This window comes from Artemia franciscana, chromosome 9, assembly GCF_032884065.1.
Source record: "Artemia franciscana chromosome 9, ASM3288406v1, whole genome shotgun sequence".
Taxonomy (NCBI): Eukaryota; Metazoa; Arthropoda; class Branchiopoda; order Anostraca; family Artemiidae; genus Artemia; species Artemia franciscana.
The window spans coordinates 43,735,710-43,763,698 of record NC_088871.1 but is presented as its reverse complement, the minus strand read 5'-3'; the positions used below and the strand labels follow the sequence as shown (position 1 = coordinate 43,763,698).

The window sequence follows — 27,989 nt, the reverse complement described above, 5'->3', positions numbered from 1 at the left end:
AAATCTGCCATTAGTACCAATTGTTGCAAGTGCAAAGTCACCAAAAAGTGCTCTGAGTAAGTGGTTAGTGTCATTATGTAAACCATTCATGTCAAAACAAATTTCTTCAAACAGTTCGTGGTAACGAACTGTAGTAAGGAGCGACCCGGCTCAATAGTGACCGAAACTCTAAAAAATGGAATTTTGATACCAATAGTTACATCAAAAGAATTGTATTTTAATGCTGAATTTAAATAAGTAAGTTTCATCAAGATCACTTATACCCATCAAAAGTTACGATCCTGAGAAAATTTGCCTCATTTTAGAAAATAGGGGAAAACACCCCCTAAAAGTGATACAATCTTAACGAAAATCACATCATCAGATTCAGCATATCAGAGAACCTTATTGTAGAAGTTTCAAGCTCCTATCTACAAAAATGTGGAATCTCGCATTTTTTGCCAGAAGACAGATCACGGATGCGTGTTTATTTGTTTTTTTTTTTTCCCAGGGGTGATGGTATCGACTGAGTGGTCCTAGAATGTTGCGATAGGGCTCTTTCTAACGGAAATTAAAAGTTATAGTGCCCTTTTAAAGTGACCAAAAAAATTGGTGGGCACCCAGGCCCCCTCCCACGCTCGTTTTTTTCCCAAAAGTTACCGGATCAAAATTCTAAGATAGCCATTTTATTCACCATAGTCGAAAAACCTAATAACTATGTCTTTAGGGACGACTTACTCCCCCGCAGTCCCCGTGGGAGGGGCTGCAAGTTACAAACTTTGACCTGTGTTTACATACAGTAATGGTTACTGGGAAGTGTACAGACGTTTTCAGGGGGACTTTTTTGGTTGAGGTGGGAGAGTTGGGGGAAGGGGGGTTACGTGGGTGATATTTCCATGGGGGAAGAGAATTTCAATGAAGGGGGCGCAGTATTTTCTAGTATTATTTGAAAAAACAATAAAATAATAAATATGAAAAGTTTTTTCTACTGAAAGTAAGGAGCAGCATTAAAACTTAAAACGAACAAAAATTATTACTCATATGAGGGGTTTACTTCCTCGTTATACCTTACTCTTTACGCTAAATTATCTTTAGTAATTTAAACTATTTATTCTACGGCCTTTGTGATTCAGAGGTCATTCTTAAGGAATTGGGACAAGATCTAAGCTTTAGTGTGCAGAGCGAGGTATCGACGAGGGTTGAACCCCCTCATATACGCAATAAAAACATACGAATATAGAAGTTCGTTGCGTAAGTTAATTCGTAAGTTACGTCTATATTTTACCAATGGAAACGTTTGTAAAAAATTAAAAGTTCTAGTTGCTTTTTTAAGTAGTCAAATACTTGGACGGCAACTAGGCCTCCTCCCTTGCTCCTTTTTTCTCAAAATCTTCCGATTAATTGCAATTAATTAATATGCAAATTTCGTTTTAATTATTTATGCGCGGAGAGCCAAGATCACAACATACATTAATTCAAAAACGTCCAGAAATTAAATAAAAAAACAAGTTTTTGTAAATGAAAGTAAGGAACAACATTAAAATTTAAAACGAACAGAAATTACTCCGTGTATGAAAGGGGCTTTTCCTCCTCAACGCCCCACTCTTTACGCAAAAGTTTCTTACTGTTTTGAAAATAGAGTTAAGAGAAAGAGTCAAACTTTAGCGTAAAGAGTGAGGCGTTGAGGAGGAAAAGCCCCTTTCATATACGGAGTAATTTCTGTTCGCTTTAAGTTTTAATGTTGCTCCTTACTTTTATTTTAAAAAAACTTGTTTTTTTTTTATTTAATACGTTAAGAATTCGTTAGAACTTGTAAAAAGAACTAAAAGAAGCGAAAATTTTTTCAAATTCTATAATCTAAAGTTTTGACATAGTATCAATGTATACGAGTATTGATATAAAAGCCGCAGAAATTCTTCTTGAAAGAAGATTATTAAGAAATTTGGACTTAATTAGTGGTGAAACAGTTTTGGAAGTCGGTGTAATTAAGAATTTGTTAGGTTGTACAATATGTTCTCTTACTTTTTTCAATTCAGAGGGGGTTTCTTCGAGCAGGTAAATGGTTTACCCATGGGGACCCCTTTAAGTTCTTTGTTAACAAATTGTTTTGTAGAAAATATTGAAACAATAGCGTTAGATTCATTTTTTTTAAACACAGATTTTTGGGGAGATATATGGATGACATAATTTAAATATGAAATTATGGGGAGGAGGAATTAAAAGATTTATTAGAACATGCTGATTTTTGGGGAGGTGAATTAAAATTTCCAATAGAATTAGAAGAGGGTAAGAAACTTCCATTTCTGGATGTTCTTCTTTTAAAAAAATGAAAATAGTCTAAATTTTAAAATTTACAGAAAACCTACTAACAATAGTAGATTTTTTGTCGTTCTTCTCCGGTCATGCTCGCCAAGTAACAATTGGTTTAATCATATCCTTAACTGAGCGAATTTTTAGAATTTTTTCTCCAAAATTCATTGAGGAGGAATTATTGTTGTTAAAAGAAATTTTAATAAGTAACCATTATCCAGGTTTGTTAATTGACCGGACTTTTTCGAAAAGAAGGAACAAATTCTAGAATTTTCAAAAAATATTCCGGAAACAACAGAAAAGAAAGGTGTCTTTAGTTATTTGCCATATGTTCGAGGCTAAGTGAAAAATTTAAAAGAATTTTACAAAATAATGGTTTAAAGGCAACTTTAAGAAGTAGTAATACTTTGGCTAGTTTTTTTAAATTCTGGAAAGGATCGAACTTCCGCAGAGCAACAAAGTTGGGTTTATAAAATCCCATGTACTAGTGGAAGCTCTTATGTGGGACGTACTAATCAGAATTTAAAAATGAGAGCAATAAACTATATGTAATTAGTTTATTGGGTATAAATTTTGTTTGTTTTTATTGATGTCTTTTAGTTTTACTGCTGACGATGAACACTGTATATAGATGACTTCGAAGACCACACTGCCTTTCCATGACGAAAGTAAAACAGTTCAAAATAAGGATGAAACCTTTTTATTGACAGTGAATAGATAAAAAAATTATTTAACTGGATATCTCGAACACATATACTGTGTTCTTCATCAGCAGTAAAACTGTTTTACTGCTGATGATGAACACTGTATATGTGTTCGAAATATCCAGTTAAATAATTTTATATCTATTCACTGTCAATAAAAAGGTTTCATCCCTATTTTGAACTGTTTTACTTTCAACACTGTATATGTGTTCGAAATAGTCAGTTAAAAATTCTATATCTGTTCACTGTCGATTAAAAGGCTTCATCCCTATTTTGAACGACTATACTTTCGCTATTCTTTATTTATTCTTTATGCTTTCTCTTCACTGTGAAGTTTGGCTTTTTCCCAAATTTGTCAAGAAAGTTTACAATTCAAAAAAAAAAGATTTTTCAAAGCAATAAAAAACTTTTGTTTAATGAGCAAGGTTTTGAGAAAGGGGCAGTCCCCATTATATACAGAGTAATTTCAATTTGCTTTGAGTTTTAAACTTGCTCCTTACTTTAGTTGAAAAGCCTTTTCTGCTTGTTTGATTACATTTCACGAAACTGCAACGTTTTTTGAATACAATACTTTTGGTAACACAGAAAAAACGGTCAATATTTCAGAAATCTTTTTTGGATTTTGACGGATAATCAAACAGTTCGTCGTAACGAACTGTAACATCAATAGTAACCAAAAATCTGCAGATCAAATTTATACTAATTGATATATAAAAAGAATTGGCTTATCACGCTGATTCCAAACATATAGGTTTTATTAAGTTTAGTTCTACCCATCAAAAGCTACAGGCCCGTGAAAAATTGTCTGATTTTCGAAAAAAAGTGGAACGAAAAAAAGTGGAACCCTACTATAGAGGTTTCAAGCTCACATCTGCAAAAAAATGGGGTATTTTGTAATTTTTACCAGGACAAAGATCACGGATGCGTGCTGATTTGTTTTTTTTCAGGGGTGATCGTATCGACCCAGTGGGCCTAGAAAATCAGTCGAGGGACAAGACCCCCTCCCATGCTACTTTGTAAGGAGCGTTGATTCAATAAGGAGGAATTTTTAACGGGATCCTCTTTTGGTGGGTGAGTGTTTTCAAAAGTCAACCCGCACAGATACTACTACCGGGCTCACGAGTGGTGTTCTAGAGTCTGAAATAGGTGAATAAGGTTTGTGAAAGAGAAGAATAGGGTTTCTATCAAAGTCTGAGAGAGATGAATGGGGTTCTTCTTAGAGTTAGAGACACATGAAGTTGGAATCTATGATGAATCAGAGGCAGGTAGGTGAGAATTTTTCAGAAGTCACACAAATAATATTTTCCCATAGAAGAGAAAACCACTCAAAGAGAATGCCACAAAAATAATAGTTGACGATCAGGGAACAACTTTATGCTAGTCCTTGTGGTAACACATTAGCCGTGAATATCCCTATTGTCATCTTTTGGATATTGGCATTCAAAGGAAGGTGAAAAGCATATTCTTCCACCAATATCGTAAAACATATCACGTCCACGTACCGGAACTGTTACCAGTGTTAAAATAATGAAACATTTCAGTAATAAAACAGCGAAAAACATTTCAGAGGGTCTCTTACCAGAAGTATTCACTCTGCCAGTTTTCAAACAAAGCAACAATGGAGGAAAATATTGAAATAGAAATATCTTTCGGCTTCAATTGTAGTATCTGTAAAGGTCCTTATCGTCATATAACCAATCCTTATGAGTCTAATACAATTTATTTAGAACAGTTGAAAATGGAGTTCATGAGGAGAATCTGAAAGAGATGATTGAACAAACTGAAATCAAGCAGAATGAAGAGTTGATCAGTTTTAGATCAGTCAAGTAAGAAACTAATGGAAGAGAGGGAAGCCTTACCACCCCAAGAAAACTCAAAAGCGCAACGAAGGTATTGGAAAAGGAGGTACAGTGTACTAGAAAGGAATCAACAACGGCAAAATTATAAAGGATAAAGAAAATCAGATTCTCCCTATAGGAATTTTCCGTATTGTTCGAGAAATGACAGAGAAGAGTTGTATAAAAGAAATAAATCATACAAGAATTCATCACCGTTCTGGAAGAACTCCAGTTTATCAATTTATGCAAAATCTCATTACTGGTGGCAGTTACAAGAATATTTTTGCTTTTTATTTGCAATAAGCCTCTTTTACGTATTAACTTTGTCTTAGATTTTCATTGAAGCTGGATTAAGGATTAAAAAAATTGAAACAGACTGCTACCAGGCTCACAGGGGATTTACTAGAGTTTAAGTTATACTTCGATTCCAAATTTTTCCAAAGAAGAGAGAAAGTTATCCTTCGGCTCCGAATTTTTCCAAAAGAGAGAAATGGAAGATAAAATTCACTTCAGAATTTTCCCAAAATCTTTAAAGCAGCTTTTTTTTTTAATTTTCATGCATGCAGCCTTTTTGAAAACAGAGATAAACCCCCCCCCCCGCTTGCATTATGTTGAACATGTTTGAATAATAGAAACGCCTTTTTTCTCAAATTGAATATTTCAATTCTTCAATGTTCTACATATCTTTAAAGGGAAAAACTGGTTTAGATATTTACCTTCTGTATTTTTTTTTTATCTTTTTGTTGTACAAGAAGGTTTACGTTTTATTATTAAGGATTTTTTATTTGTTTTCGATTGTTTATCTTTATTCCTCACTGTTTTGCATTCCTTACAAGTTGATTACCAAGTCCTATCACTCTTCCCGTTATATTGTCTTTCTCCTTCAAGACGCTGCTACTAACAAATGTCAAAAATTTGTGATTTCGCGGCTCCTAAAGTACAACAGAATGACAAGCCGTAAGACACAATTTATAGACTTTTTTCAGTACAAATAACCGCTCCCAAAATAAAAGTGCATGGCTTATCTCATTCTTCTTTATCTTTTGTAAAATCTTGAAACAAAACACTTTTTGTAATGATGACTGGCGTATAGAATTTCTGATTGCTTAGAGTCTGACTGATATGTAAGATAATAGACCATCGTAAAATCCTCAGAAAATACAATGGGGTAATTATATGATGTATAATAGCCATAGTCTAACAAAGGAGTAAAAAGGCAGGGAGGGGGAGGGGACGTAAAATCATTCGTAAATAGCCCCATATTCATTTCCTAATATATCTTCAAGGCATAAAAAAGAGCTTAAATAATTTTTTCTAAGCAAATGAATTGCAGTCATGAATGATTACGCTTTTTGATCTTTGACATTTGTGGTGTACTGCAGTGATGCAACACAACCAATGCCACAAAATTTAAGAGCGCAACACCAAACTTTAACTAAACCGCGATAGAAAAGCCTAAACAGTCTAAAAAAAAAATCCATCGAGCAATTGAAATATTTTTTAAATAATTGATAATAATGTATTAGAATGTCTTTCATGCCGTCTTTGAAGTTATTTGATGTTCAATATTTTTAGAGTGTTCAAATTCTGAATATACGTTTCATTTATAGACAACGTCTTAAACAAGAAATCTATCTATAAATTTTGAAATTGATGAAAATGACTCCGATATATGTTTAGACTTCTCACAGGTTTTAGAAGGCCAGGATAAACCTAGAGTCAACTCAATTCTGGTGCCTTAAAAAATTAAAAGCTGGAATAGTACATGTTTTCTTCTATTTTATTTAACTTTAAGTTGAAATTCACAATCAAAATTTAATTTCCTTGAGATTTAGAGCCCAAAATTTCGATTATAGTGCTTGGACAACCAGGAATATACATAAGGAACTGTTTTGAAGCGGAGAGAGAGGGGAGGGGAACGGAAGACGGGTAAATTGTAACAAACGCGATAATGCAACAAAACTATGGACATCTTTCGAGCTATGAATATGGATTTCCCCCACCCCACCAGTTTTGGAAACTAGGTCTTTATTACCAGTGTCAATAATTGATTCTTACATCAACATTGTTATGAGAAAAATCAGAATAAAATTGGAATTTTGGGGCAAGGCTTAGGAAGGAGGAATTATTTTTTTTTCAATTGAAGATCTTGTGAAATGTTAAACTTATCAACAAAAATTTTTTAAACTTTCTTAGCTGTAAAAAAACTCCACCTAAAAAAAAATGTCGACAGTAAAATATAGGTTAAAGCAACCTCAATAATGAGAAAACTAATCCTTTGTCATCTAGAGCATTTGACACACATGTTTAAGATTCTTTCTAACAGACATGAACATCGAAAACTATGAAAAACAAATAGACATGACAGGTGTCTAAGTTCATCTGATAAAGCAATAAATACAATCCGTTTACAAATTAAATATAAAAAAATAAATTTCAATTGAAAGTAAGGAAGAACATTAAAACCTAGAAGGAACGGAAATCATCACATATATAAGAAGGGTTGTCCCCTCTTCAAACTCCCACTAGTTACACTAAACTGTTTAATTCTTCTAGAAAAGCTTTTTATTTCTATCCAACAGCCCTTGTGATTCAGAAGTTGTTCTTGAAGACTTGGGACAAAGAATAAAACTTTAACCTGAAAAGTGAGGGGTTGAGGAGGGGGGACATTCCCCTCACACACAGAATAATTTCCGTTCGTTTTAAGCTTTAATTTTGCCCCTAATTTTAGTTGAAATAACTTGTTTTTATGGCACTTGGTATATACCAAGTAACATATAGCGATTGCAATTTCTGCTGGCCTGTCTGTCTGTCCCGGTTTTGCTACTTTAGGTACTTCCAGGTAGGCTAGGACGATGAAATTTGGCAGGTGTATCAGGAACCAGACCAGATTAATTTAGAAGTTATGGTTTTACCGATTTGACCATCTGGGGGGGGGGGAGTGGGTGGACGGTTAAATCGGAAAAAAAATTAGAAAAAATGAGGTATTTTTAACTTACGAACGGGTGATCGGATCTTAATGAAATTTTATATTTAAAAGGATATCGTGTCTCAGAGTTGTTATTTTAAATCTCGACTGGATCTGGTGACATTTGGGGGAGTTGGAGGGGAGGGGTACCTAAAATCTTGGAAAACGCTTAGAGTGGAGGGGTCGAGATGAAAGTTGGTGGAAAAAATTAAGCAGAAGTCCTAGATACATGATTGACATAACCGGAACGGTTCCGCTCCATTTGGGGGAGTTGGGGAAGGGTTAATTCTGAAAAATTAGAAAAACAGAGGTGTTTTTAACTTACGAAGGAGTGATCGGATCTTAATGAAATTTAATACTTAGAAGGACCTCGTAACTCAGATCTCTTATTTTAAATTCCAACCGGAGCCGGTGTCATTGGGGGGAGTTGGGGGACCGGAAATCTTGGAAAACCCTTAAAGCGGAGAGATTAGGATGAAACTTGGTGGGAAGAATAAAAACATGTCCAAGATACGTGACTGACATAACAGGACTGGATCCGCTCTCTTTGGTGGAGTTGGGGGGGGGGGTAATTCGGAAAAATTAGAAAAAATGAGGTATTTGTAACTTACGAACGGGTGATCAGATCTTAATGAAATTTGATCTTTAGAAGGATCTTATGCTTTAAAACTCTCATTTTAAGTCCAGAACAGATCTGGTGACATTGGAGGGAGCTGGAGAGGGAAACCGAAAATCTTGAAAACCGGAAATCTTGGAAAACGCTTAGAGTGGGGAGATCGGGATGAAACTTGATGGGAAGAATCAGCACAAGTTATAGATATGTGATTGAAATAATTGGAACGGATCTGTTCTCTTTAGGGGAGCTGAGGGTTGTTAATTCCGAAAAAGTATAAAAATTGAGGTATTTTAATTTAACAATGGGTGACCAGATCTTAAAGAAATTTGATATTTAAAAGGAACTTATGTCTCAGAGCTCTTATTTCAAATCCGCGCCAGATTTGTTGACATTGGAGGGAGTTGGAGGGGGAAGCCGGAAATCTTGGAAAACCCTTGTAAATGTCGTAGATACGTGATTGACGTAACCGGACTGGATCAGCTCTCTGTGGGGGAGTTAGGGGGTGGGGTTCAGAGCTTTAGCGAGTTTGGTGCTTTTGGACGTGCTACGACGATGAAAATTGGCAGGCGTGTCAGGGAGCTGCACAAATTGACTTGATAAAGTCGTTTTCCCCGATTCGACCATCTGGGGGGATGAAGGCAGGGTTGCCAAAGGGACACTTTTAGTGGTTTTTTGACACTTTTTCACTCTGGGTGACACCGTGCCACTATTGGGTGAAAAAAGGCAACTTTTTGAAAAAAAGGACACTTTTTGGCATTTTTTTCAAAATCAATACCATATTTATTTATTTTCAGTTTTTTTCTTAACTGCAACTGCTTTTAATTTGTGCTTTGTGCTTTTCAGGTTCGTTTTAGTCTTAGGGATTCTTTATTAACGGAGCATTGGTGACTTCTTTTTGAGAACCTTAACAAGACCCCAGACCTCAGCCTCAATACCGCAAACCTCCAAAGCAGTTGATATCGATTCTAGATGCGGTACCAGTGGAAACGTGGGAAAAGTCCCTGGTGAAAAACAAAAACCAAGTGGAGATATGGGGGACAAAAGAAAGGAAGGATCACCCAAAACCAACATGTTAGATATTGTCGGTGACAATCGAAATAAAGCTATACCCCTGGCTGTGCTTAGTACCAAAATCAAGAAATTTCGTGTTATGGCCGAAGGAATAGGTGATGGTTCTGATTTTGAGTCAAGCAGTTCTGAAGGTGATAATGAACCAGGAGAGTTGTCGGCTGGTACTGTCGATGTTGCAGATAAAACAGGCGGTGATACTAAACATAAAAGGAAGAAAGCAGGACCAAAAAGCAAGAGGTTGAAGGAGTAGCTGATACTTCTGATACAGGTTCGAGCAGTTCTGAATGTGAACTAGAAGATCTGGTGATCAGTACTGTTGGTGATGTAGACAAGCGGAAAACGGGTGCTGGTTCTAAACGTAAAAGAACACAAGTGGCACCAAAAACACGAAGCTTTGTATGCTCGTGGGATCAAGATGAAAAGCTGAAACATTTTGTGATAAGATCACAACATAACGGCAAGATAGCATGGTGCAAATTCTACTGTAAAACTCTGAAGGGGTCAAAATACAATATGGTTGTACACAGCCAGAGGGAATCCCACAAAGAGAAGGTAAACATAGACGGAAATCAGATGCCGCTTAACCCCCTTTTTGAGTCTACATCTTAGAAAAGGCAGGCCGTCTCTCTGTGCGAAATTCGCCTTGTGGCATTGTTTGCTGCTGAGGGTGTACCTTTTGAGAAAGCTGATTCCTGAACACCGGTTCTAAAGGCGTCTGTTCCAGACTCAAGTATTCTTCGTCGGGTGAAACTTAAAAGAACAAAAGTAAAAGTGATTCATGACCTTATGGATCCGCATGAGTGTCAGACGTTAGCGGACCTTCTTACTAGAGTCCATTATTCACTCATAGTGGACGAGACAACAGACAAGAGTTCGGCAAAAGTGCTTGTCATGATCGCGAAGTACAAGCATCATGCAACTCTTTTAGTGAAAGAGGAGTTCCTAGGCCTGTTAGAAGTGTCTGATGGCTCAAGTGAGGGACAGAAAAAGTTAATACAAACTTACCTCAAAGATATTGGAGTTCCCGTCTCCAATCTGATAGTGATTGCATATGATAATGCATCTGTAAACACCGGGGTTCATGGTGGTCTAGGTGCGTTGTTTCAGGAATCTTTACCACACCTTTTTACGCTTGGATGCACAAGCCATTCACTTGCGTTATGTGCTAGCTATGCATCCAAGTTTCTTCTGGACACATTGGAGCTCTTCCTGAAAGATCTTATAAACTATGTTGCTATGTTGCCCAAAAAGAATCACAGAGCTCAACCAGATACAGGAATTCCTCCAGTCTACGCGTTACAAGTTGTTGCAGATTGCCCATGCCCGATGGCTTTCTCTAGCGGCACCTATCAGACGAGTTTTGGAAGTGTGGTCACCCCTGGTTACCTTTCTTGTGAAACAGTCAAAGGAACCCTCTACAGACAAGGCTTCAAAAGATAAGGCATCCAATATTTTAGCCTACATGAAAGAACTTACGACGAAGGCATATCTGTACTTTCTGACTTTTGTGCTTGGTAAGGTAAATACCTTGAACGTACAGTTCCAGTCTGGGGACACAATTATCCACACTTTGATAACAAGCTTCAGGTCGACATTGAGAGCGATCATGGGATGCTTCGTGAAACTAGAAATCCTGAACGGAAGTGATGCTTTTGAGTTGCCTCTTGAGCTCCGAAACTACAAAGATGTGAAAGAAGTGCTCTGTGGTCCCAACACAGAAACTTATTTGAATGAAGAAGGAGCATCAGGAAAAGCTGTTGAACAGTTTAGGCTGACGTGCTTGGGGTTCTAAGTTGAACAAGTGAAGCAGGTGAAAAAGCGGGTCAATCATAAAGATAAGACGTCAAAAGCTCTCGAGGACTTAGACCCGAAAGTTGCCGTGAATGGAACTATTGAAACGAATAGTCCTTTGTCCAGCAGATTTAGCAAACTCCTGGGAAAAAGTCAGAGCGAGATAGAGTCTACTAGAGACACTCTCGAAAACCAGTGGCTGAGCCTGCCAGATTCCAAAGAAGAAATTATCCTGAAGTCTGGTGGTGAAGAGCTAGTATCCTCACCATCTTATTTTTGGAAGCTTTTGTTAGATGTGAAGAATCCCGACGGCACTCCCAAATTCTTTGAACTATCAAACTTTATGTTGAACTTATGCGCGTTACCTCACTCAAGAGGTAGTGCCGAAAGACAGTTTTCTCAACTAACAAACATTAAAACTAAGTTGCGAAATCGGTTGGAAGTGAAAACTGTGGTTTCCCTCATGCATGTAAAGCTGATGGTTACTCGTAGCGCTGCGTCGGTGGATCGGTGGCAGATTCCACCAATATTACATAACAACTTTTCGAGGTGGTACTGCAAGGCTGACGACAAGGATGAGCAAATAGAGAATGAATCTGAACCTGACCTATTTGACTGACAAATCAAAAAAACAAATAAATGAAATCAGATTGCAGTAGCCGAAGTTTTTTCTCCAAAATGGTTAACCACTAGGAATTAATTTTTTTTCCAAAAACGAAAGCTGAAGCTTTGAACAGATTTCTTGTACAGTAATTCTGCTTTAAAGTTTCCCTTCATACTCTCACATTCTTGTAATTTTCTCCTTTCTTTCTTGAAAATCTTGGCCTTTTCTGAGCCCAGGGTGTTGCTGGACCTCTGTATAACGCTTCTGAATTGGAATCCGATTCATTCTGTATCTGCTCACTTTTCGTAGGATTCATAGCATGGAATGCACCGTATTTGAAATCCAGCACAGTCTTTCCCTTATAAAGGTCTCTTCATGCTGTCTAGGTTTTTAGCCTCGGTCCATTTTGAGCCGCGAAGATGGCAAAGGCCTAGCGCAAAATATTTCTGATTTGCTTAGACATTTGTTGTGCACCATTCTGCTTTTGGTGAAAAGGATTGCGATTAAATAAACCTTTCCATTGTCTTTTGCAGACGCCGTCGACCTCTTCTCAGAAGAAAGAGAGTGGGCAGAGAGAAATGGATTTTCGTCGAAAAACTATAGCTATTCTTGACACCAAAAAACTTTTTTCTGTGCTTTTTCTTTTTTATTTTAGCATTTGGTTGAGCACATGTGATATTTGTCTTGTCACTATTTGCAAAGAATTTGATATTTCTTTGTTTTTGAAGAATAAATTAGCTTTATACAGAACAAGTGATATGTGTCTTGTCATTATTTCTCTCCTTATCAAGTTTGATCTCTTAGTTAATAGATCTCATGAATACATTAATGTTTGGATGAAATAACGCCGTGGTTGTGTATTTTTGCGAGAGCAGCGTTATCAAACGCGTTGCACGTTTCAAGCCAAGCGCGTTTCATTCGCTTTTCGATATCAGTCTGCGGGAAATGGTCGACAAAATTTTGCAGAAGATTTGCTACGCTACTGAAGGAAAAACGGTAGCGAGGGCAATTAAGCCGTGTCGGCAGCGACAGACATCGTATCTGTGGTCTGATGGCGCAAATCTTTTACGCCCTGTCTTCATTATGGCGTTTTCCGGCCAAGACGGCTGGGGTGGCTCATAGTAAAGATAGGTTTTATCGCCGTTTTCGTTTCCTTGGCGTACAGAGTGGACATTTTGGCAGAAAATGTAAAAACTAAACAACACATTTTGTCATCCATCTTAGTTGTACTCCAACTTTTCTGTACGTTCCTGTAACACCACAAACGCAGCACAAATGATTGAGAATTTTCTGCAGTTCCTGAAATAAGACTGCGCTTTCGGATTTTTTGTCAAAAACGACGAATATGAAAACTGTCGTCCAAAAAGCGGCAAAGCCGGCTCTGGTGCCGGAAAACACCATAATAAAAACAGGGTTTTACTGAGTTTTCGGAAGAAGAATAACTAGTACAACCGAAGGTTCGAGAGAACCCGAGAAATTGTACTGAATTCTTTTTTTTCTTCGCGTATTAGGCGATTTGAGGTTTTACATGGGATTTTGCTTATTTGAAGAACCGCTTTACTTTTACTTGAAAAAGAAGAACGTAAATCAGGCCCTGGAGTTGCGAGAAAACCATTTAAAGCCTTTTTTGTCAACTTTTAAAGTATATTGGCTAATTTTCTAGGAGGACACTAAAAGTGTCCCTTTTTTGCTGAATTTGACACTTTAGTCCCAAAAATTTTTGGCAACCCTGGCTGAAGGGAGAGGAAAAAATTGGAAAAATGAGGTATTATTAACTTACGAGTGGGTGATCGGATCTTAATGAATTTTGATATTTAAAAGGACCTCGTAACTCAGAGCTCTTATTTTTAATCCCGACCAGCATTGAGCTTCTGATTTTCCTTTTAAAGCAATCTAGTGATTTTTAGAATTTTGCCAGAGCTCATACAATATGAGCTCTTGGCTCTTTCGACCTCGTCACAAGTGTCATATGAGCTCTTAGCTCTTGTTCATATCATACTGGAGATTTGACGCCCCTCCGTGGAAAGTTTTCTCTGGATAATCCCCCACCCCAGTTGAAAGTTTCTCTCACGGAAACTCTTCCCATGGAAATTCTTTCCCGCTGAAAATTCTCCCACGTAAAAATACGACAAGGCAATTCCAGAAAAATAAGCAACCAACCAGAAAAATTAACAAGCTTCCGTGATCTTTATTTTGGCCCTAAAAAAAGTAAAAAATTCCACGTCGTATTTTAGATAGTAGCTTGCAAGTAGAGTTCTCTGATATGATATGATTTTCAATGAGACCACTTGATTTTTTTTGTTCATGAGGGGGGGGGTCCCTTTTTAGAAAATCAGGATAGTTTTCTCAGACTTGTAGCTGTTGGTTGGTAAAGGTAAGCTTAATAAATTTTATATATTTAGAATCAAACAGTTCGCGGTAACGAACTGTAGTAAGGAGCGTCCCAGCTCAATAGTAGGCCTAAACGAAACACACAAAAAAACGAAATTTTGACACTATTAGACACATCAAAAGAATCAGATTTTTATGCTGATTTTAAATATTTAAGTTTCATTAAATTTAGTGTTACTCATCAAAAGTTACGAACCTGAGAAAATTTACCTTTTTTGGAAAATTGGGGGAAACACTCCCTAAAAATTATAAGTTCTTAACAAAAATCAAACAATCGGATTCAGCATATCAGAGAACCATACTGTAGAAGTTTCAAGCTCCTATCTACAAAAATGTGGAACTTAGTGTTTTTTGCCAGAAGACCGATCACGGGTGCGTGTTTATTTGTTTGTTTTTTGATTGTTTTTTTCCCCAGGGGTTATAGTATCGACCAAGTGGTCCTACAATTTCGCAGGAGGGCTCATTCTAATGGAAATCAAAAGTTCTAGTACCCTTTTTAAGTGACCAAAAAAATTGGAGGGCACCTAGGCCCCCTCCCACGTTCATTTTCCCTAAAGTAAACGGATCAAAATAGCCTTAAAGAGCGGGACGTTGAGGAGGGGACAGCCCCTCTCATATACGGAATATTTTCTGTTCGTTTTAAGTTTTAACGTTGCTCCTTACTTTCAGTTGAAAAAACTTTTTTTTTCAGTTAATTTTATAAGGATCGGAATAAAAGCATAAAAAAAAAACGGTTTGGGGTACCCGTTGAATATTATCCCAGAATTTTTTTCTGAGCTGATAGTTACGGTCATTAATTGATAATATAAATACATTTTCTGACATATTCGTATCCGGATTCAAAAATTTACATGATTTGCTACCAAAGGTAACGCGTCTATAGTAGATCAGCGTTTGCTAGGCTAGAAAAAAAATCTTTGGCCTTAAATTTAACAAGTTCACTCTGTCTATGGCAAGTTCTGAATCACTGGAAAATATATCTCCCATTTTATAAAGAAAATATCCTGGAAAAAAAAACATAACTGCTAGCAAATTCAGCATCTATTGCACGTACCATTCTTTTTTCAGCTATTTCATCATCGTACTGTTGAGACTTACAATATCTTTGACCTAACTTGTACCTACAACATTCATGAACTAACTTGAATCCAACTAGCATCTTGAGAACGTAACTGCTCTTAGCGACGAGACAAATATATATGAAATGTAAAATAATTAATTTCTCATTTCTCTCGATATAGAAGTTCGCACTTCTAAACAGCACTTCTCATGAGTGAAGTCAGTCATATTAATGCAATATTAATGTTTATGGTGTAGTCAGGTTCATATCCAAGATTTTTTCGACAGAGGGGGTCACAAAACGGTTGTTTCAGGAGGGGGGTGAAACAAAAAACGTCAAAAAACGCATCAAAAATTTGATTATATGTATTTTGGTTACATTTTTACAAGTCGGACAAACATTTCAGGGGGGGCTCAAACTTCTTACCCCTTCCCCTGGATATGGCCTTAGGCGTAGTGTAATTTGTATGTCCTAACTATATTAGAGTAAATCAAAATCAGCGCCAGAGTAAGCAATCGCTTCTCGGACGAGACCAAATTTAGGGCAACCAGTCCATGCTTCGGCTAAATTTGTATTTTTGGGTGGTATTGACGTCTGAAATGACACCATTCTGGACAACAGTAGAGACGAGTTTCAGATAGAAAGCAGTAAGATCTAGACCAGAGAAATAGCTTTTGAATATAGAAATATTTTTGACTAATAGTAAATAGTTCGAAAGTGAAAAACATTTTCAAACTCAAAAATTTTCCAACTCCTAATGAAAAAATTATTTTAGAATTAAAATTAAATTATATAATTGTTCGTTTTGGATGAATATATAATTCATTTAGAGATTTCGATGCCCGGAAGCCTCTACGCGCCAAAAATCATAGGTTTCAAACTACGGACTCAACGGAGTTGATTTTATTTTATTTTACTTTTTTATCTCTTTTGTTCTGTAGTCCAGACTTCGTCAGTGTTGGAAGTGAAAATTGTACCATTGAACCTTTTCCATTTCCTCTTCTTTGGTCTGCTATATGAGTTCAATTAAATAATAAAGGAAGTGTTTTCCAACGTAATTATTTATTTTTAAAATAACACATGAGGAATTAGAGGAACCGAAAACATACTTTGATTTTATGTATGTATAAAGATAAAGCGAATACACCTTAGGATTGTTGTGAGTTTTCCTCGCACAGGAATATAGGGTATCAGGATATCAGAAATCCTTTCTGCAGTCCAAAATACAGCAACGTTTGTTATATACGCTCTTCTGGTTTCTAATATACAATTTATATGGCTTAAGTACAACATTGTATTCCCATGATTGCTTTTACATATTAGGATGTCATTTGAACAATGTCAATTTCATCATTTCACAATCATAAAAAAATTTCAATCATAAATTTCACAATCACAAAATTTCAACAATCATAAAAAAGTCAAAATCATATTTCATAACTCTATGTGCGTTTCATAACCTTCTCATTGTCTTTGTATCCACCTTCGTACTGAGTATGATACTTGTATCATCTGTATATCTGTAAAATGTCACAATTCCCTTGGCCCTTGAATTAGCTTTTAACGATTCACACATATAAATGAGATATTGACCGTTCTAACAGTTTGTTAGTACCCAAGGCAAAAATTACAATTCTCCCCCTTCCCATTCAAAAGTTTCTTTGTGAGGTATATTTCTGTGTTAAACCTGCAAATTGAAATGTTCATTACAATTTTTGGCTTACTGCCTAGAAGAATTTTATAAAAGAAAAACTGTTAAGCTGTAGAAAAGTTTCAAATACCAGTATTTCTTTCAAATACCCTTATTTCTTTTATTTTATTCTATTTTTTTTTTATTCCCTTAGCTAAAGTTTAGTAAATGGAAATATATGGTGAATGGTATATGATAAACCAAGAATTTTTTTTTGTAGATTACTAACGCTTATATTTTTGATAGAAGTTTGACCAAGATGCCGCATGCATTGAAACTTGGGCTGAAGGGCTCAAGTGCTTTATTTATGAGACCCTTATCATGTTTTACCTGCAAATTTATAGCTGTGAATTTATTTATTATGTATTTATTATTGTATTTATTTACTATTGCATTTATTATTGTATTTATTATGTTATTTATTTATTGTATATTATATTTTTTATTTATTGTTAATATAATTATATTTATATGTATTTATTGTTTATTATTAATTTATTAATAAATGATTAATTTTATTAATAATTTTTAATTTATTATTTTATTAATAATTGTTTATTAAACATATATTTACTGTTTATTGTATAATTATTTATTATTGTGTATTATATTGTATTTATTATATTTATTTATTATTGTTTATTATTGTATTTATTTATGCGACCCTTATCATGTTTTACCTACAAATTTATAGCTGTGAAATTAAAATGCTAATTTCTGACGTTAATCTTCGTTCATTGTTTTTATTATACAGTTTCATTATTTCAGACTTGACAATCAGCAAACAGTGAGTGGTAATGAACTGCACGTAAGGAGCGACCCGGCTCAATAGTAACCACAACTCCAAAAAACGGATTTTTGATATCAATAGATTACAAAAGAATCTGATTTTTATGCTAAGTTTAGTGTTACCCATCAAAAGTTATGAGCCTGAGAACATTTGCCTTATTTTAGAAAAAAGAGAGAAAAACCCATGAGGGTCATATGATCTTAGTGGGAATCACACCATCAGATTCAGAGTATCAGAGTACCCTACTGTAGAGGTTTTGAGATCCTACCTGCAAAAGTGTGGAATTTCGTATTTTTTTGCCAGAAAAATGTTTTTTTTTCTTCGTAGGGTGATCGTATCAACCCAGTGGTCCTAGAATAAGACGCGATTGCTCATTGGAACGAAAATTAAAAGTTCCAGGGCCATTGCTAAGTGACCAAAAAATTGGAGGGCAACTAGGCCCCCTCTCACGCTCATTTTTTTTACCAAAGTCGCCGATCAAAACTATGAAATAGCCATTTTATTCAGTATAGTCAAGAAATATAGTAAATACGTCTTTGAGATGACTTAATTTTTCACAGCCCCCGGGGGGATGGCCGCAAGTTTTGAACTGTGCCCATTGTTCACATACAGTAATGGTTACTGGGAAGCATAGAGACATTTTCAGGGGGATTTTTCTGGGGGGAGTCAGGGGGATAAAGTTACATGGGAGTATCTTTCCATGGAGAAATCCTTCATGAGGGAAGGGAGTTTTCCATGAAGGGGGCGCTAAATTTTCATGCTTTATTTAAAAAACGATCAGAAATTAAATTAAAAAAGACAAGTTCTTTCAACTGGAGGTAAGGAGCAAAACTAAAACTTAAAACGAACAGAAATTATTGCGTATGTGAGGGGATTTTCCACCTTGCCAATACTTCACTCTTTAAGCTAAAGTTTTTTTTAGTACTTTTAAAATAGCTATTTATTCTATTTAAACCCTTTGGGATTCAGGGGTCGTTCTTAAAGAATTGGAACAGAATTCGGACTTTAGCGTAAAGAGCAAGGTAACGGCGAAAGAGCGAGCCCCCCTCGTATACGTAATAATTTCTGTTCGTGTTAGGTTTTAATATTGCTCCTTACTTTTAGTTGAAAATTTTTTGTTTTTTTTAATTTAATCTTAAGAAAAAGACATAAATGAATTAAAACTTAGCTGGCTGTGTTACGTATGTCTGGGGGGATTTAGCCAGCCTCCAGTGAACTCTAAGCATTATCTGGTCAAAAGAATTTGACCAGATTAGATTCTGGTCCAGAGAATGCAACAAAAAACTCTATAGATATTGGATGTTATGCTCCTTTTTTTGCCAACCGTTCAGGGCTAAGCGAAAGCGGGTCGTCCGCGATTGGCCGTGAGGATGTCGGAAAGGATGATTTTAAGGAAACAGGAACTTCCTGGGAGAGTCTAAAGAGGGATGCTTCTAATAGATTGAGATGGAGGAGCAGCGCGAATAGCTGTGTTGGCCTCCTGCGATTTGAATCTTCGGCGAGTTGTTAGTAGTAGTAGTAAGTGCAGCAATCTTAATAAAATCGGGGCACATTTGAAAGCATTATAATGCTTTCTCAGTGCACCAGTCTTATAAATTAAAATTAGTAATCACCTGTTTTTGGGATTTGATGGATGCATTTATCATATCCTTTTGTCCCTTTCCCCACCCGTGATCGCACTGTAAGTGCGGGTCAAAAAGAGTCTAGTCGCAACTTTATTCAAATTACAGACTCGTGTTCTAGCACGATTATTTCAAATTGGAGCTATAAGTTAGAATTTCCTGTCAGAACTGTAAATTTCTTGAAAATAATATTCATATGCATTGGAATAATTTATATTATATAGTAACAATATTGCTATTATATTTATTATTATAATATGTTACAGGTACGCTATATTAGTTTATTATTTAATATAATATGTATTAAAACTAGAAGTCTTTATGGGTCATGGTTAATACAAGAATTAGCACCATTATGAAATAAAAAAAGACTCACCCCTTGAGTCCAAACTGAATAAATAAACTAAACATAATGGTCTCAATGTACCACATGTCTACCAATCAATATTCCATACCAACTCAACATTCAACTTCTTTATCATTTAGTATAATCTCTACCATTTGTCTTTTTCAGACCGCCCCGGAAAATATTTCTCAATCAATGCCTTGAATTCCTTGTAAAATCTCAAAAATTAGTTGAATATAAATGAATCACATGTAATTTTGAAATAAAAAATCGTGGAGTAATTCAATATAATAGCAATTTAGTACATATTTATCTTCTAAATATATAGTATTATCTAAACATTAAGCAGAGATAATGACAAAATTGTTAGCCAAAGCACGGAAACCTTTGAATTTTGTAAGAAATTTCTTACTGCTAGCTGATGAAATATGGCATTTAGCCACGGTTTCTATTTGAATTTAACCTTTCCGTTAAACTTGTATCCTTTGATCATGAATGTAATTAGGGCCTTTGACCGAGACCTGAGGCTGCGTTGCTTTTGAGGCATTGAAGAGAGCACCGCCTCAGGCTATGACTTAACATCCCTCTGGCAAGGATTTATTCATTGTTCTCAGCTCAAAGGAACCTGATGACAATGTATATTATTCAAAATGGGTGAAGTTAAAAGGATACTCGTAACAATCGGAATTTCATTCCTTAGTAGTCTAGGTAAGTAGGTGAAATAGTGAGTAGTAACTAGACTTCACTAGAAGGTGAAAACATGCCAATAAATATCTAGTACTTATTGTTTGTATAATAAACGCTCGGGACGCGAAATTCGACTAATGCTAATGAAATCAAACAAAATAAGATAAAATATAATAGTTTAGAAAAAAATTTAAGCCTTCTATTTTCAAAGTAGGGAGGGGGGGAGTAAAGCATAGCATATTTTAAATAAGTAACCTAACCAAACCTAAATACCAACTAAATACTTAAATAAAATATAGCTACACTTTATTTTCCAACCAAGTCAAAGCTAATCGTGTGGTATAAAAAAGTTTGCTTGACCAGTTTCTTGTGTCATGTTCGCATCATTCTCGATAGAAATTTTCAAGTGTGTATTATATAACCGATAATAGTTTAGGTGATTAGTTGGGTGTTGGCTTAGGATAACAATATTTTATATTGAAGCAAAAATATTTATAAACATTGAGTCTTGGTCCTAGGAATAGAATGGGTCCTGGGAGTAGAATTGGCTTTTATCGAGACTTTTGACAAGGAAGAGGGTAATATCGGTTGAATATCTTAACATTTTCACTAAAAACTGAAGAAGCACTAACGCTTTACCAGACGATGAAAAAAAAATACCAATTCTCAGTTTAGCTTTCTGGTTGAGGGTTGGGTTTAAACGTGGATGGTTAGTACTTTTCATAGAAGCAATTAATGCTAATAAAAAAAATCTTGAGAGTAGAACTGGCTCTTATCAAAATCTTCGGGAGGGGACAGTGGCAGGTTGATGTGTCCTGACGAGTGGGTTAATTTGTGAAACAAAACTAATGCTTCACCAAAAGGTAGGAATACACAAATACTCCAATAAAATATTTCTCAAGAAGGTGAAGATGCCCCAGTTTACTCCTTAGTAGTCTAGATGAGTAGTTGGGTGTTGGCTTCGAATAAGATCATTTTTCATTGAAGCAAGTAATCATAATAAAGGAAAATCCGAGGCTAACATGAGAAAATATGTCGAAGATTTCAATGCAGCATAATTTTCATTCTCATTTTTCGAAATTTTGATTTTTGTTTTCAAATACATTTTTTTTGTATTTTATAATTTTGGCAATAAAATACACCAAAATGAGCAAGTTCTAATCGAAATATTTGGTAAAGAAAGGATGCAATATGTTCTGACTGGCTGGTCAATTTCATTGGAACCCAAAGAGTCTAATTTTTCTCTTGAAGAAAATTCTGGTCGGTTAAAATTAAAATTTTGAAAGACAACTTCGATCGTTTCTTGTAGTAATTTATGTCAATGGAATTCCTGTTAGAAAACAAGAAAAACGACTAAATATCAAATGCCTTGATTTGGGGGAAAGCTTTAAATAAAGTTGAAGGAAGAGAAAGCATATCAAAGCCAAGTTCTTTTGAACAAGCTTGACTAACTAATATTTCGAATAGATCACAAACCTATGTTAACCAGAAAACCTATTTCATAAAAAGAACTTGAAGGGCCTAATTTATTTTTCCTATTATTTAGTCACAGTTTAAACATCAAAGAGATATGAAGCCTTATCTTCTAGTCTACCCAAAAGGCTAGAAAACCAAGCTTGCAATTGGGTATCTTTTGACAGACAAAATAAAGTATCGCGTTTGAATATACAAATTTTGAACTGCTTATAAAAATCAAAGGTTATCTCTTAAAGATTAAGTTACATTTAACAAATATTTATTAATTATCCTAAATTGATACGAACTTAAATTAACTATCAAGGAATAAAATGATTTTTTAAAAGTGGCTATGCGAATGAAAATTATTTTTTAATTATTTTTTTTAATGATCAAGTTAAGGATCATCTTAAAAATTCCCTTTACTTACTGTAAATCTCTAGAAACTGAAATTTCCACTTAAATACACTCTCTCCTATTAATATACGGCCACTGGTGCGATGGAACCCTTTTCCCATGAAAAAAAAAACTACACAAAAAGACAACGACCCTTCCCCCGATCACGCAGCATTCATAGCTGCTATTTATAGTCAAGTTTAATTTTTGTAAAACTGTGCTGTTATTCTAAAATATGATCATTCCCATATTTTTCGCATTATTCCTTAGTAGAGAGACTCGGGTAAAAAACGTGAAAATTGAAACTTAGGATCATAATTGCAAAGTTTTCACTTTGGTGGAGCGATTTTGGTGGAAATTTAAAACGAACAGAAATTGTTCCGTAGCCTATATGAAAATGGTTGTCCCTCTTCAACGCCCCACTTTTTGCGCTAAGGTTTGACTCTTTCTCACAACTCTACTTTTTAAAACAACAAAAAACTTTTGTATAAAGAGTTGGGCATTGAGGAGGGGACAGCTTCTTTATATTCGGAATGATTTCTGTTCGTTTCAAGTTTTAATGTCGCTCCTTATTTTCAGTTTCAAAAACTTTTTTTATTTAATGAAGATAAAAAGCGATGATTTATAATGTTATATTTGATGTTGTAGTGTTCATTCAGCTTCAGTTTATTTGACTTAAAGCTGCATAAGTTGCAAAAATGGGAACGAAAACTGTCATACTGATTCACGACTATTTTCTGACACCCAAGTTTTCAGAAGTAAAACATTTTGAACTTCTAATGGAACATTCGACGATACTTACTGATTCGGATGATATATTGAGTGACTCGCATTTTTATGCTGTTGGAACTTTAATGCTCCTAAAAGGGTGCTATTTCTCTTGTGTCATTTCAGAACAAGAAAGGATATGATTTGTTTTTTCACCCTTTAATATCGTCTCCAGACATGTTACATTTCTGTATTTATCAAATACTCAGATCATTCATCAAGTTATCATAATACAGGGACGTAGAAGTCGTGTTTTATTCTCAGATTTCTTTCAATTCCATTTTGGTTAGGATAATTTAAACATACGCAAATACACAAAGAAGTTTTGATGTTTTTAATGAAATAGGTTTTAACTATGGTTAAAGTTAAGTCATTTTAACTTTCTACGAATGAGAGTCAGTTGTAAATTGATCTGTAAGCACCCTTCTTAAAAGTGTGTTTTGTTAATGAGCCAGCAAGCTTTGAATCTGTCAGACAGTAGCGTCAGTTCACGATAACAGCAGGATTGGGTGTGCATTTGTATCCTTTAAAATTTTCAAGGGGGGTAATTATGTTGTGTTTTCAATTTTTTCTGCTAAAGCACCGTAAAAAGGTATTTTTCGTAGAAAGATATTTTTCAAATTCTAGGGTTAACTACCTCTCTCCCAATTTACGTAGGTACTGTCAGATAAAACTCGGGATTTAAAGAGGTGGATATACCCGTAAGACAACCACATAGCGATGGGTAAAATTGCAACCCAACACATTCGTAGCAATTAGTAGTGAGAGGGAGTTTCAAGCGAGAGGGGAGTAAGGGAAGTGTAATTGACAGTATGTATTGCATCTTAAGGGCTTTTTTGTCTGAGCCATGTATAATTAACGTACAGTTTTGATTTTTTGCTCTATCTAAAACGTTTGCCTTTGCAGTCCAAAATTATATGATATGGGAATTAAAATCACCACCTTCTTTTACATCTTTTTTTAATGTTTTTAGCAATTTGGACCTAATATAAGAACTGAGTTAAGAATTCTTCCTAGTTTTCGCCATAATTGTGTACACTAAATTTGCTTTAGGGATATCTGAAATGTTGGGCGGTACCCCATCGTATTTAAATTGTATGTCTGTTAGTGTACTGCCTGAGAACGGGTAAAATAAAATTTGGTGTTTTAACACCCCCGCGGTTTTCCGCCCTCGTATGTTTTCCGCCACACAGGAAATCTTGCATCATCAAGAGGATTAGTTGGGTCAGAATAGATAGGTTAGGTTAGTTTATGTCTATGTCTATGTCTATATCTTACATCTATTCTGACCTACCTGAATTAAAAGGTGGCGGAAAACATATGGTGGCGGAAAACCGCGGTGGCGTTAAAACACTGCTACGGTAACTATCCATAAAATTAAGATAAGATAATGAGCTCCGCTTGTCTGTAATAAATGATCTTAAAGTTTGGAATAAGTTTCAAACGAACTAAAATTTTAAAAATAGTAATAAATGCATTTATTATAAGGTTGAGTAAAAGTAAAAATAATTCGGATTTTTTTTCCCCTGGTGTCCCTTGTACAAATTTAAATGCACGCTACTGCAACATCACAGAAAAATGTTTAAGGCCTCACTATTTTTTTTACATCTACCTGATTTCTGTAACTTCGTCTTTAAAGCAGCAATAGAAAGTACCAAACAACAGTAAAAATAGTACACTTTTTTGTCTTTGCTTGAGTTCAAATGCTATCAAGCCGCCAATGGGTGCCATCACAGTATCTAAGATCAAAAGTCGTAAGCCCGAGTTTTGCAATCCTACCTCTTGTATATTCTCCCTCCCACCCACATAGTAAACTTCATAAGTTTTTACCCGGCTAGCAGAAATAGCTGTCTACTGAAAATTATAGAAAATGTTCGACGGTTCATTTTAAAGCTCTGATCATATAAATGATCTATTTGTAAATTTGTCTGGATAACTTCATTCTGAACTGCCATATACTACCAAAACGGCTTTTTTTAAATTTATGGTGCAGAGATGCTGCGAAGCATAGAAAGCTTGCCGTACAAATCTACAGATATACTGATACTGACTTTTTTTTAATAAACATAATTTTAGCTCTTTACAAATTACAACTATTGCACTAATGAAAAAACATACGCTTTAGCTGGCGTTTAGTAGAAAAAATCAAACATCTTTTAAACGCTCCAACATAAAAAAAAAAAAAATTGAAACTAAAAATGCACCAAATTCGTTCGTACTATCACTATTAAAATAAACAAGTCCCTCCTAACAACCCTACTGTCTCCCTACTAGCCCAACTTTCCATCTACCCATGACTCCCCGCCACCCTCAAAACCAGCCATTATTCCCTACCTCCCCAAGCAGCCGTCACTCCCTACCAACCAACGAACATATATAATTTAAACATCTTTTAATAAATATCCTTTAAAATTTCTCTAAATTTTAAAAGAAACTCAGCCACCCGAATGCTTACTGGCAGAGAATTCCAGACTCCAGTTGCAATAAACTGCAATTGAAATTTTAATCTTTTGTTACTCCCAAGTTCAACAACTAAATTCCCAATATCCCGTTTGACAAACAAGAAAAAATATATAAAATAAAATATTTAAATAGCCAAGAAAGCGAGGGTAATATCAGCCAGAAGACTGAAAAGACGATAAAATAAAAGGCAGATATTTCGCATTGCTCAATAAAAAGAAGAAAATTACCCTTTGAAGTGTAGCCAGTATGGTCTTAGAATGCATTTTCCCCTGTTTGCTGTACAATATTTCCGATCATGACTTTTTGTACGGTAAGTGTTAAAAAAAACCCTTTATACTAGGTCATGCATGCACTGGAAAACAAAAACTGCCTCTTGATATTCACGTTTCAGAAAGTGAGATTGGATGAGTTCGAACATCCATAGGAAGGAATTCGGTCAAGCCAGAATAAGAAACAAAACATGCAAAATCAAAATCAAAACAGCTCAAAATAATCCGTATTGATCGAGTCCAGCCGCTTAACAAAAAAAAAAAAAAAAAAAAAAAAAAAAAAAAAAAAAAAAAAAAAAAAAAAAAAAAAAAAAAAAAAAAAAGCCTATGTCCCGCTCAATATAGATTATTGTAATTACTTGCACTGACTTCCTGAATAAGCTCAATTATTATCCGGGCCTTCAACAGACCTTATTGAAATTAATAGCCATAGCTTATTTAATAATCATCATTGTTGTACTCCATTGAACGCAGTCTAAACATCAAAATTAGTTACTTGCAAGATAAAAGAAAAAATTGAAACCTCACAGAGCCTTTGAAACTTACCGAATATAGTACAAATTACAACTTGTGACTCAAACAAAAATTTGTGATTTTTTATATTGATAAGAAAACACAGAGGATCCTTTTCAAGGGGGGAGGGGCAATAGATTTTTAGGAAAAACCTTGCTCCTCTACTCGTTTCTGACTAAGTCAAGAAACATTAATACCATATGGCAAATTAAAAATAAATATTGTATTACTAAGTCCTTGGAATGGAGTCTTAGTGATTTTACACAACTCTCTTAAGCAAAAAAAAAAAAAAAACTAAAACAAACTATGGTCTTTAGAGCCGCAATAATTACTGAAGTAATAATTCTAAATAGGTAAATCGTGTCTTAAATAAAATAAACTGAGGAAACGCAGCAAAATACTCACAAAATAATATTCAAACTATTAAAGAGGAAAAAAACCAACAACAGAAAATCGATACCTATCTTTCAACCATAATATTGTTTCTGAATTATAAAATCATATGACAGAATTATAAATGAATATATATATATATATATATATATATATATATATATATATATATATATATATATATATATATATATATATAATGTATATATAATATATATATATTATCTATTATATATATATATATATATATAATATTATATATATATGTTTATATATATATATATATATATATATATATATATATATATATATATATATATATATATATATATATATATATATATATATATATATATATATATATATATATATATGTATATATACTGAATTATAAAAACATATGAAAGACTTATAAAATCAATTAAAAATTGTATTAAGAAAGAAAGCAACATAAAAGTAAAATGAAAAAATTGTCGGGAGTTCCACGTATTGCAGCTTCCATTTTTGAAAATTTACCTCCTCAAAATATTGATTCTAATAATTACCTTCTACGTGAAAGATGTAACTCTCAGCCCAGTTAATTTTCCAGTAGACTTACCTAGAAGCTTAATTTTTAGTCGAAAAGAACGTGTAACAACATTGATCTCAGTAAATTGTGATTTTCTCTAACAGTTTTTCTGCTGTGGTGGTTTAGGAAAAATAAAATCAGTAGTCTGAATCGTTCTTTCAGGTGAATACTTGTGAAGCGGTGGCTTCGCCAGGGATGGGAAAAGGAAGTAGGAGTAAAAGAGAGGAATAAGAGAAAAAGATGTTTTATAGGAGTATGAATAAAAAATAAGAACATCTGTTTGTTCCTCTACTATCCCAAAGAGCAATCCCACGAGCTACTATTAAGTTACTATCACAGGAGCCTGTGGGCTGTCCGAAGAGTACGGGCTGTTTCTACTGCCATAAAGAAAAAAAAAAAACTCTGAACGCCATCTACAATTTGTTAGGGTGACCGAAACTGCTACATTTTTCTCTTTTTTAGGTACTTTAAAAGGTAGGAAAATGTAGAATAAGCACAGTAATGTCCAAATTAGATATACCATCTAAAATTTATGTCATGTAGAATCACCTACCCAGATTTTCCAAGAAGTTAAATCAGACCTGCTCTGAGCAGATTAGATTTTAAAATACCGTTTTTGAAGTGTGCTCTCATTGCGCTGGTAAAAATTACTGTCCTGTGCTACCGTTTTTGAAGTATGCTCCCATTGCGCTGGTAA

The 27,989-nt window shown here is 34.8% G+C and overlaps 1 protein-coding gene across 3 annotated transcripts in view; it reads left to right on the top strand.

The window, feature by feature from the left end:
- The first annotated feature begins 20,359 nt into the window (after positions 1-20,359).
- The window catches only part of LOC136031451 (lachesin-like), an 86,736-nt gene continuing 79,106 nt past the window's right edge, over positions 20,360-27,989 (top strand). Inside the window, exons 1-2 of one of the 3 annotated variants that reach the window (XM_065711051.1) lie at positions 20,413-20,488; positions 25,766-25,859. In XM_065711051.1, coding sequence (XP_065567123.1) covers positions 25,796-25,859 — 64 coding nt within the window. In that variant the 5' untranslated portion in view covers positions 20,413-20,488; positions 25,766-25,795. Of the gene's footprint in view, positions 20,489-25,765; positions 25,860-27,989 lie in introns of those variants that run through there. The other 2 variants (XM_065711052.1, XM_065711050.1) reach the window with 2 other exon arrangements.